We start from the raw sequence: 12,497 nt of genomic DNA on the forward strand, positions 1-12,497 counted from the left end.
CATCATGCTAGCGAGGGAAAGAATAGTGCAAACTCTGGCTATATGTTTTAGATGATAAAATCCTGTTTTAACTATTTGTTTAATATGCGGAGTAAAAGTGAGCTCAGAGTCAAGAAGAACACCCAGGCTTCTGACTTGTTTTGAAGGTTTAGAAAATGTAGTTTGTAATTTTTTAATTCAAATTTCTTTTTGATCCTCTGGTCCAATGATTAAAACTTCTGTTTTGTCCTGGCTGAGTTGGAAAAAGGTCTGTGCCATCCAGGTCTTTATGTCTGGAATACAATTAAAAATTGCAGTGATTGGCTGGGGGTCGTCATGAGACAATGAGATTTATAGCCGAGTGTCATCAGCATAACAGTGGAAGCTGATTCCATTTTTCCTGATGGCTCCACCAAGTGGAAACATGTACAAATTAAAAAGTAGAGGACCTAAAATAGAGCCTTGGGGGACGCCACAGTTAACATCATGGATCTGTGAGGAACATGTATCCATTCTGACCATAAAAGTTCTGTGAGATTGGAGCTGAACCACTGAAGAACAGTACCAGAAAGGCCAACCAGATGCTGTAATCTATTTAAAAGAATTTGGTGATCCACTGTATCAAAGGCAGCACTCAGATCCAACAGCACAAGGACTGAGAGCTTTTGTGACTCTAGATTACAGCTAAATTCATTTACAATTTTTAAAAGGGCCGTCTCTGTACTGTGGTTCGCTCTAAAACCAGATTGATACTTTTCTAAAATGCCAGTGTCATTTTAAAAAGTTTTTTTTTTTTTTAAATAAAAAAGCTTTTCTAAATATTTGCTTAAAAATGATAAGTTGGATGCAGGTCTGTAATTATTAAAAACACTAGGATCCACATTATGCTTCTTCAGATGAGGCTTTACAACTGCCATTTTAAAGGAAGTGGGGAAGACTCCCAACTGAAGAGAGCAATTTACAATATTTAAAATCTCATACTCAAAACATCTATAAAATGAATTAAAAAGTGAGGGAATTGGGTCCAAGAGGCAGGTGGCTGGTTTGACTTGAGAGAAAACTTTACAGTGATCAACCACAGAGAAACGGTCCAGTGTTCCCAGAGGTAAAAACAAACATTCATTAGATTTAAAAACAGTATTTTGCTCAGATAAAATGTTAGCTCTAATTGACTAAATCTTTCCTCTGAAATGATTTGCTAACTGTTCAGAGTCAGTTGGAGTCTGTGCATAATCAGTAAAGTTAGAGTTAATCAGATTATCAGTGGTGGAAAACAAAACATTGCTATTATTTTTGTGACTGTTAAATATTTTGGCAAAAATATTCATTTCTTGAATTTTGGACAGAGGCATTGTATATGTTAAGGTGTTAGCACATTTGTTAATATCTTCATTTTTCCATGGGCATAGTTGTTTATTAAACTTTTTTTGAAACTAATGAAGTTGCATGGTCCAGGTTAGACTTCAGTTTGTTGAAAAATTGGCTGACCATTGAGTCACAAGAACCAGATAAGATATGTCATGCTGGGGTTTAGGTTTCTAGCCCACATGCAGAACACCACAGGAGACAAAGAATCAGTTGAAGAATATTTATTGTAAAACAATAACCCAGTAAAGATGTTGGCGTGGTAGGGTCCAAACTGGGGGGGAATGCTGCTGACTGCGGCTCACTGCAGAACAGCGAAAAGGAAATGGTGAGTTCAATGGCAGCTGGGAAACAGGATGTGCGAGAAGGGAAAATCAGTTCTTACTTTCTAGTAGCTATAGTCTCGGATTGAGAGGGTGGATACTGCGGGTTCCGGATGGGCAGCAGAGCTGAGCGAGGTCCAAAGGCTGGGAGATGGCGGTGGAGGGCGGACAGGTAAGTTCTGGATTCGACGATGATGAAGGGAAGGGTCCGACAGCCAGCCGGAGGAAGTGAAACTGGAGAATCTTGAGATCCGACAGATGAGGAGGAAATGGGAACTCGGGCAACCTGTGGGTACCATCCACGGCGTCACGAGGAGGGCTTAATCCAAAAGCCACAACGGAAGTCTCTCAGGGAGGATCCAGGGAATGACTCGAGAGGAAAACACCTGAACAGCACAGAGAACAAAACGACGAATTACTCGAGAGGGAACTCAGAGGAAACGAACTCGGAGACTGATTCCGAGGGGCTCAGAGTACCGTTTTGGCGAAAACACTCCAGCGTCGAAGTGCTGGCTGTCAGCGTCTTTTCATCTCCAGCTGATGATGAGAAGATCATCGTCAGGTGTGCAGAACTACAGGCACACCTCCCCCTGGAAACCAGCCTCTGGCGCTATCTGGTGGACAGCCCGTGAACCACCAAGAGGATTCAAAAATAAAGAAAAATCCCGGAACCCGACAATAACAGGGCAATTTTGGGTAACACCCTTAATAAAATTATCAATCACTTCAGAGGTAAGATAGTGCCTCCTAACGGTTCAAGCCATGGTCTCATGCTGAATCAAATCAGTGACATTAAAAAACACACAGTTTTGTCAGATTATTAGCTGCCACATTTAGAGTTTCTATATTCGGTTGATCCTTGGTTAGGAAGAGTATTTCTTAATTGACATAAAGAATTTTCCTTGGCCTTCCACATGGCTTGAATAACTTTATTTCTTGTTGATATATATAGTTACCAATCATAAACAAGTCCACAGTGATTTGTGGACTTGTTTACAAATCACTGCAATACCAATAAAGATGGTCCCTCATCTTTATTTCTTGCAATTATCATTAAATCATGGTAGGTTAATTATAATTAGTTTCCATACTATTAGCAAATCAAAGTATAAGTAACAAAGGACATTGATTTTTTCGACATTATAACATGAATTTTATTTGGGATTCTTTTTTGGTTTGGTTGGAAGTGAGCTTCACTCGTGAATGAGAAATGGATATGTGTTTTTATTTTTGTATATTTATGTTTGTTTTTGTTTAATTGCCAAAAAGTTAACAAAAAGTCCAGTTAATCAGTAATAGGTTTGAATATAACTTTTATGTTTGAAAATAATCAATAGAAATAAAAAAAAAATTTAAATTAGACATTTTTAGACTGAAGCTATGTGGTGGAGTCAGTAGCACTGCTGTCTTGGAGCAAAAAGGTCCTGGGTTCAAATCCTGGTAAAATGGAACATAAACATAGTATAAGACTGGTCCTTACATTTGTAGCTAATCTGCTATTTTGCAAAAATGAAAAAATAGATAAAAAAGAAGCAAAAATCACAGAAACAGCTTAAGCATTATTTTGAGGAAAAATCAACACATTCTCACCCACAATTTCCATTTGGAGGATTGCCTTTGTTGGTGGACATCATCTGGGCTTTGGCTCTGACAGAAATCAAACATCTCTAATGGATAAAAGGCTACAAGCACACAGCAGCACCTCAATAGGAATGTTAAAGTTGTGTAAACACTTAATAGTGTTTTCATTTATTTCATTGTTAGGTGATAATTGCATAAACAGTTAAGCAGCATTGCTGCTCTTCTGTTTTTTTATGTTTTGGGGAAATGACACTCTCCTGATGGATGTAAAAAAAACTATGTGAAAAGTACTTTAATTATTTGGGATAACTCCAGATTCCTTCTTTCATAAGTCAGGGATTTTTGGGAACCTTTATCATTATATTTTTTATTCAATTTGTATTCTCTGTTTTACAGCTCATGTGCAAATCAAGAGGATGAAGTCAAACCACTCAAACATGGGTAGGCCATCTTGACACAATACATATAAGGAATCAAATATCTGCCAAACATTTTAGATTTAGTTCATGTCATGCCCCCTGTAGGGAACTTAAGATTTTTTCACACCCTCAGCATCCTCCACTACACATCTCAATTGAAATACTATTGAGAGCTGATGCTAAATTGTTTTTCTGCACAAACTAATTATGTATAACAACATTATCATAAACAGATTAAGAAAAAGGCTTAAAAAACTACTTTGAACAATGTCCAAGTTCAGTTTGTTAACTTATTTTGTAACATTTAATCACTACTGCTCAGTCTGTGATTCCCAAAAAGTAAAAAGTTAAAATGATTTCTTGGGATGCATTTATAGACTTTACACTATAATATTCAAAACTTTTTCCATTTTCATATGATCAACTTCAGTACAGTTTGCCAATCTCAAAGAACAAATTAAAAAAACAGGCATTGTGCAAATATTTTATAAGGAGGTCGCTCTGCTCTATATATTTAATGACTGCAGTGAGTCCTTTTTGAACTGCAGACCATTTAAAATCTGGGTTTCAGACTTGATATTGTTAAGTCTGGAACCCAGATTTGGGTCAATCAAATCTGTCAATCAGTTGGGTCTCTTCTGCAGAGGTTAATGGGTCTCTTCTGCAGAGCTGCAGAGCTGAATTCAGTAGGAGCTGCTCGACTGAATGGATCCCTCACCCAGTCACCCAGTGAGGTATCACCTGGAAAGTATTTTTTTAAGAATCCACTTAATGATGAGATGTGCTGCTTCAGATATGGAATCACTATGGTCACGTCACAATCAGGAAGTTGAGCAAATTCACTCATTCTCAAATGGATCATTATTTCCATAGTTAAGTCGCCTGCCCCACCACATCTCCAATTTTCAAGTGAAGGCACTGATTTTGTCTGAGGTATGGAAGGTGGTTATCTCTGCCTTGAAGGTGTAGATTTAGTTCATTTAACTTTTCACATATATCACCGAGGTAGGCCAACTTCAGCAAAAATTGTTCAGCACTGAACTCATTTATGCTCTCCTACTCCAAAACATTCTGATTTCATTTCTGAGCGCATACACTTGTGACAAAGCTTTACCTCGTGACAGCTTCACTGCTTCACTGTATGGTCTGCACCCATGTTGTTATAGAGAGCAGAGAAGATCATGCTTTAAGTGGCCTTGTTTTAATGAAGTTGACAATGCTGATAACATCTGTTAAGTGTGATTTATTGTAACTAATACACCTGTCATGTTTTCCAGAAAACCAGAAAATGAGGAAGAATGTTTTGATGTGGATGTTTATAGACTTAATCTGGCAGAAGCAAAAGATGCATGGACATCAATGCACCCAAGGTAGTGAATGTACACTGATCTTGATCTAATTATAATTTCATGTTGAGACATTAAATTATAATTATAATATTATAATATAATAATAGAAATATTACATATATGTATACTGTATAATATTATAATATATCTAAAACAAAATTAGAATAACCATAAGCTGTTACTTTCTATAAGTAACAGTTTTTTCAATTATGTAAAACTTGGTTTATTATTACTTAAGGGCTTTCATTTTCATATTCTATTGATTGTTTTGTAAAAATTCTTAGTTATGTCAAACTTCGCAATGAAGGACCTAGCAGATGATTTTGTTATGCGATCATTCCTAGATTTCCTCACAATCAATTGTTATGTCAATATGTTTCATTCCATCTAAAAGCATTTTCGATTTCAGAGAAATGGAGGGGTTGGTGAACCATGATCAAATGGATAATTACAGAAAAAGGTATAAAACCTGACTTTTTAAAAGTTTCTAAATACAAAATTTATACTATCAAACAGAAATATGAATGCTACTAGTGTTCATAGTTGATACTATCATGTTGTGAGTTGATGGTGAACCCAAAGCAAGAGGGAACAAGTAGATGGTGAAAGTTTAATAAAAATTATGAAAAAAACTTACAAAAATCACAGGAAAGAAAGGGAGCCAAAGTAGACCACAAACAGGAAACATGAACAAAATGTAAGTGTCATGAGGTGCGGTGGTGAAGGTGGTGAGGCAGATGCTGTAGACCCAGGTTGAAGTGAAAGATGGTAATTTTAATAATAAGTCATGCTCCAAACAGTCCACAAAGTTCTGGCGACACGGCTGAGCAGAAGCCAGGGCTCACACCGGTAGCAACAGAAATTATACTTGGCAAATAAACAGGCAGACAGAAATGACGCGACAAGCGACGAGGACCTGACAAAACACAGAGACACAGGTGAGACTAAATACACAGGAGGTAATCAGGGAACGAGAAACACCTGGGAGTAATCAAGGGGAAGACAGGACAACACGGACACACAGGAAACTCAAAATAAACACACAGAAAAACACGGAACACTACAGTAAGTAGCATATCAACAGGGAAGTAAACAGGATATAATGGGACAAACCACCAAGGAGTGCCTGAGCATGAGTAGTATGTACACTGAAAAAAATAACTCTTTGGATGAACATAAAAAAATCATGAAAAGGATTTCCACCTGATTACCTGATTTCAGCACCATGTAATTGTGTTACTCCTATTTAAAGCAAATTTGTTAGGTCAACTTAATTTACTAAGGTTATTCCAATGTAAAGCAATTGTGTTAGCTCAACTTAATATATTATAGTTATTCTAATTTAAATAAAATGTGTTAGCTCAATTTAATTTATTAAGGTTGATTCAACTCATTTACTATAGTTGGACCCAATGTAATTTAAAAGAGCCAGCCCAACTAATTTGCAATGTTTTGGACTAAATAATTTACTTGATTAAGATTAATGCAAATTTAGCTGAAACCAACTTTTTTTTTTTCTCCGAAGAGTTTTTGCGGCGCTAGTGGCTCATATTTTCGACAGTAGGCAGACAGGAAAGAGGGGAGGACATGTGGCAAAGGTCGCCGGGACAGGCAGTCGAACCAGCGACGTCCGTGTCGAGGACTAAGACCTCCAAGCGTGGGGCGTTCTAACCCCCTGCGCCACCACAACCACCCCAAGAAACCAACTTATGTTACAGTGCTTCACACTACTTAATTAAGTTGATCCAACTCATGAAAATTAAGTTAGCTCAACAAACATGCTACATGCTGAAAGGAAGCTATTTAATCGTGTGGAAATCCTTTCCATGATTTAATTACATTAATTCAAAGACATTTTTTAAAGTTACATTACATTAAGTGTTTTAAGACAGGACTGGGTGAAAGGGTAGAAAGAACACTCAACAATTAGAAAAGGTACAACAGAACTGCATTTTCAAAACCCAGCCACCTTACTGTATTTTCATGCTGTAGTTTGTTTGTTTGTTACAGTGCAGTTAATAAATGCCAATAGTGCCCTGCAAAGAAAAACAAATATCTATAGTTTAATGTGCAACTAAAACCGCTTTGAAGTTTTCCCAGGCGCAAAACAGTTATGTCGCATGATCTTCCATAATCTTGCGTGATCCCCTGATCTCGCTAGACCCTCCTCTGAGGGAGATCAATCTGACTAAATTGAATCATGTTATCTCAGCTTGAATACATTTTATTCAAATTGAGACAAAAAACGATTGTCTCGCGTGGTCTTGTGTGATATCCCGTGATATTCCGTGATCTCACTCGTCCTCTTCAGTACAAGTTCAGCCTGACTATAATGAATCATTTTATCTCAACATGATTAAATTTCATAAACGTTAAGTTGTTGTATTTCTTGTTTGTCCAACATGATTGTATCACGTTTTTGTTTGAAACATGAATTTATTTAGTTAAAAGTACATGATATTCTTTCGTTAATGCAATAACCCCTAAGTTCATTTTTTTCAGTGTATACTGGGGAGCATGATTATGGAACAAGGAACAGATGGCTGATTAGAAACAGGTTGAAGGTGTGAGGGAGACAGCACAAGGCAGGCTGAGGACAGAGACAGAGAGAGAAAATGGCAAATGAACCCTAGGCGGAAATTCAAATTGGAAGACTCTATTCATCTCACCTGCTCAGCCAAATATGTCATTATGTAGTGATGGCGAAATGAAGCCTTGTGAAGCAATGATGCTTCCCAGCCCATTGCTTTGCCCAAAGGTTCATTACTCGGTGGTTCATTAATTTCTTACTAGTGATATCTGCTGTTGAAGCTATGGCAGCCTTGGCACTCAGATAGACATACTTAAAAAAATTTGTAAATGCAATATTGTCACAAGGTTTTTGTCAAACTCATGTTTAGTAACAGGAGAGTCGATTAAATCCTATTTAACTAATCTTTTTTACTTATTAAAATTATTTGTAGCCAATCCTGATATACGTTGGCTGTCAGTGACTGATTTGACAATAGACATTTGTTTTAATGTATTCGGAGTGTGGTGCATGTTGGGGCAGACAGTATTCTTTGAGATTTGATTTGCCTCCTGAAAAACTAAAATTCTTAAAAAATTCTCTTTTTCTTGGATTTCTATTGGCTTTCTGATCTAATCCCTTATATTTTTACTCATCAGGCCAGAATTTTACTCTTCCAACAACTTTAAGTCTGTTTCTGCTGTGCAAGACTGATATATCTTTGCAGAACAAAGAAATAGTGGAAATTTCAAGAAGTTGAGAATTTTGGAGGTGGAGAGGTTAATTATTTTTATTTAAGAATCTTGTGAACGATCATCTCAAAGTATTCCCAGATGTCAGATTTTTTCTTCTCGCTGGCTCCATTTCAATCAAGTTTATTTGTGTAGCACATTTCAGCAACATTGCAGTTTCAAAATCCTCTACATAATAAAAAACACAAATATAAAGTCACAAAATATACCATAACCAACAATTCAGAAAACCAATAACAAACATTACATATTGATGAGTGCCATCATCAAAATTGTTAATATACATGAACTATAAAAGGTTCCTTTTATTTCGGCCACTGCTGAAGACAAATACTGATCTGATGCGCGATGAAATACAATAACCACCCATGAAGCAGCACAGCTCATCACGCTTTTATTTTGAAAACCGACATGCAAAATGAAGCAGTCACGTGACCCATGCAATGCGAGGCATCGTTTATTGCCAGTCACGTAGTTTTCAGCAAGACGACACAAGCATCGAAGAGGGGCTTCATCTTACACGCCCCCTTTTTACTCGGTACACATCTCAAAGCCTGGCTTCAGGTAGCCCAGGGGTGTTCAAAGTCGGTCCTCGAGTTCTCTCCCTGGTAGTACTAACAACCTTTTCAGCATGTCAATGTTCTGCTTAGGCGTTCTAATGAACCATCATTTGATCCAGGTGCATTAAGCCAGGGAGAGAACTAAAACATGCAGGATGCTGCCCTTGAGGACGGACTTTGGACACCCCTGAGATAGCCCATCACTATCATCATGCGCCTCAATTCCAACTTACTGTTGATGGTCTTCTCCTCCAATTACCAAGCATCGCTCCCTTGATGAGGTCCGGCTGTTCATCTGCTTCTTGGCAGAGCTTCAACCCTCTTCCACCTCTTCTCTGCCTTCAGATCGATGCCTCTTCAATATCCATTCAGTCCTCTGCATTATCTCCACCACCAGTGTCCGAAAACAACTCAAAATATTCCAGGGTCTTGACAGATACCTTCAGAGACTAGTAATCTCTGAAGTTAGTAATTAATCAAGGTCATCAAGTGTTTTACATTTCTGCAGTTAGGTTGTTTTTTTGAGTCTATTTGCATTGCATTGTTTCTATATCTTTCTTGATATTAGAATGGAATATAAATATAATTTACTGCCACACAGTGGAAAAATCAGAGGTACCAGCAGCAAAGTGAAAGACAATGAAAGAATGTAGACCAACAGATTAAAAAATTACCTAATCCTTAGATTTTAAGATTAGTGTTTTTTACATTGAATATATGATCTGCTGCAATCCTTATTTAATTAGTAATATTTTTGTGTGAAGGTTTGAAAATCTCAAGACCAGTCAAGAGCGCAGGTAATGATTTTACTCATTTTAAATCATGTTAATTTTTTAAAGCAAGTGTGTTTTGTGAGATTACTGGTTTTGTTAGTAAATTAGATCAATTGCAAATTATTATCTCTGTTACTTTTTTTAAAAAACAGTCTTACAGTGCTTGGAACCATAATTCATCAAAAGCATCATCTAATAAGGTAACCACATGCACTTTTCGAATGAAAATGTCATAACTATCCATTTTCTAAATGTCCTGTGGCTAAATGTGGAATACATATCATCTTGTTTAAGTAAAAAAAAACACACAGACACATGCACCCCCCTACACACACACCCACACACATATATATATATATATATATATATATATATATATATATATATATATATATATATATATGTATACTATATATATACGTATATACTGTATATATATATTAGTGTGTGAGTATGTGTTGTGTTGGATTTATCTCCCCACTCCAGTTGGAATTACAATTTTTCTCAGTCGCTTTGGTGCTTTTCACAGAACAGAATTGAAATTGAAATTCTCAAAACTGCTTTTTTGAGCTTCAAATCATGGAATCATTTGCGCACATCAAAAAACAGTCTCTCGTTCCTTTGAACAAGTTGCACAAATGCTTTTGTCCCTCATGTAAGTAATTATATAACAATTCCTTGCTTTTGCCTACATTTTCAATTTTTGATTCAATTTATGTTATGTTTATCAAAATGTATTAGATGGGTCTCTGTGAAACATCCCAATCTAGGTAACACAGGTAAATGTGTCAAACATTACCTCAACCAATGATCAGCCAGTTTTCTGAATAGCTCAAATGTATCATGAAGAAACAACTAGCAAGTACAGTATATAGTCTACGTAATTGGAATACAGCATGATGTTACAATTCTGACAATGAAAGAACAAGCATTTGGACAGGGTCAACAGCCAGACAGAGGAGAAGAGAGAGAGAAGGAGATGGGAGACAAAACAGAAGAAGTGGATATTATGCAGACATTATACCAGTTTTCATTGCTCCAACATCATCAGTAAGTGGTTTACAACCCACAACAGTATGTTGATGGAGTTTCTTTCACCCTACTCTTTATTCCATAACCCTATTGGGAATTTTTATTTCTCAGCATGGTGATGGAAAGTATAAGAAGAATGCACTGTAATTCCTACAGCACTGCATGTGCAGTTTTCCTCAAGGAGATTGTCTTATGTTCCCATTTTCACTTTTATTTGTTTTTTGTGCTCTACAATGATATATTTTTCTTTCTGAATGACCATGCATGGTCTGTCAACAAATTAGAGTAAATGTGAATTTTGGCCAGTCTTTTGATTTTTCTCTTCCACAAGTTAAATTTACAATACTTGTCATCAAAACTTTAGCCATAGTTTACAACAGAACATCCCTCCAACATGACTTTATTGACAACATGACTAATTAATTTGACTAACATAGTGAAACAAGGACTTATCGTTCTGAAGCAAACGTATGCTCATTGACCTATATTTAATTTTGAGAAATGGACTAAGGATTTTGAGAAAGAAACTAGGTTTTGCAGGTAATCCATGCTGTTTTACTGTGTGTCCACATTTTTTTGAGATATGCACTCACTGTTTTCCAAATATCAAAAATGATTGAAGAAATGCACCAAAGTGACTGAGGAAAAACTGCCCGTAAAAGCATGAGGTTTGAGTCAGGCTGTTGATTTTCTTCCACAGATCTGCTTTGGAACATGTGGAAAAAGCATTTAACAGTGGCGGGAAAGGTGAATGGGGTTTCGGTATGGCTGTCAGTTCTGGCACTTCTCAAGATATATGTTCAACCCCTCATCCACCAGAGTGTTCTGTGTGTCCAAGTAAGCGGTAAGTTAAAACACCCACCATATTAACACCAGTTATGTTTATTATTAACTTTGTCTGCTGGAGATAGGCACCAAAAAAAATCTTCATTTGTCCAACCTCAACTATAACAACCTATGGTCTTTATTTTACATTTTCATGAATTGTTTCTCCATTGAATATTTTTCATTTAATATTATAAGGCATGCAAAATGTAAAATAAAGAACTTAGGTTGTTATAGTTGAGATTGGATAAATAAAAATGTTTTTTGTTTTGTTTACACATGGTGTCTATTTCACAGGGATGAGCTACAGAAAACAAAGGAGCAGCTACGAAGGTATTGTAAAATCATTATTAAATAAAACTATATATCTATTTGTTTGCATTTTAAACCAATCATGTGACTATAGGCAAACTACTGGTATGGCCAGTGAAGTAAGCCAATTTAACCAATTTTATTTATTTTTTGTCATGTTTTGTTTCAAATAATAAAATAGATTTTAATATCAGACATAGATAATATAAAGTAAATACCGTAAGAGGCTAAAGTTGATTGGTGGATAGATGAAAATGTTTTTTTGTTCACACATGGTGTTTATTTGACAGGGCTGAGCAAAAGATAAAGGTTGAAGAACAAATAACTGAATCTGTCAGGTATTGTAAATTTCATTTTTTTATATTAATTTATACATTCATTATTTTAAATCCATCATTTGACTCTATGCTAACTATTATGTCCACAGAATGCTTTCTCTTGTGAAATGATGAAGTTACTGTAATTAACAAATGTCACTACCAAGTCACATTTATCATCATTGTCATCATATTTATTATATTCTTTTCTTCCTTTGCCAAGTCTTCTTTCCATTATTAGCCCCACCCCACCAACCAACAAAAAAGAAAAGTGCCAATACTGTGTTTAGCGATTTTATAAATGAATATCTATTTGTGCTTATTCAAAAGGCCTATCAGCTGTTATCTGTTTGGATCTGCACATCCCCAAAAACTTTAATGTTGTCAGTCTCAACTACTTG

The 12,497-nt window shown here is 36.2% G+C and overlaps 1 protein-coding gene and 1 long non-coding RNA gene across 6 annotated transcripts in view; one reads left to right on the plus strand and one right to left on the minus strand.

Annotated features, from left to right (window-relative positions):
• LOC111609336 overlaps window positions 1-12,497 on the plus strand; it is a 34,970-nt gene that overhangs the window by 6,595 nt on the left and 15,878 nt on the right. For 4 of the 5 annotated variants that reach the window (XM_023337305.1, XM_023337302.1, XM_023337304.1 and 1 more), the window contains 8 exons: window positions 3,645-3,689; window positions 4,945-5,037; window positions 5,426-5,476; window positions 9,602-9,634; window positions 9,763-9,810; window positions 11,343-11,486; window positions 11,765-11,800; window positions 12,070-12,117. In XM_023337305.1, coding sequence (XP_023193073.1) covers window positions 3,645-3,689; window positions 4,945-5,037; window positions 5,426-5,476; window positions 9,602-9,634; window positions 9,763-9,810; window positions 11,343-11,486; window positions 11,765-11,800; window positions 12,070-12,117 — 498 coding nt within the window. Of the gene's footprint in view, window positions 1-3,644; window positions 3,690-4,334; window positions 4,402-4,944; window positions 5,038-5,425; window positions 5,477-9,601; window positions 9,635-9,762; window positions 9,811-11,342; window positions 11,487-11,764; window positions 11,801-12,069; window positions 12,118-12,497 lie in introns of those variants that run through there. The other variant, XM_023337306.1, reaches the window with a different exon arrangement.
• LOC111609340 lies at window positions 716-3,638 on the minus strand. The gene is made up of 2 exons (XR_002753072.1): window positions 1,730-3,638; window positions 716-1,648 (listed from the first exon to the last, which is right to left on the minus strand). It is a non-coding gene; the product is annotated as an uncharacterized LOC111609340 (long non-coding RNA).

This window comes from Xiphophorus maculatus, chromosome 7 (genome assembly GCF_002775205.1).
Source record: "Xiphophorus maculatus strain JP 163 A chromosome 7, X_maculatus-5.0-male, whole genome shotgun sequence".
NCBI lineage: Eukaryota > Metazoa > Chordata > Actinopteri > Cyprinodontiformes > Poeciliidae > Xiphophorus > Xiphophorus maculatus.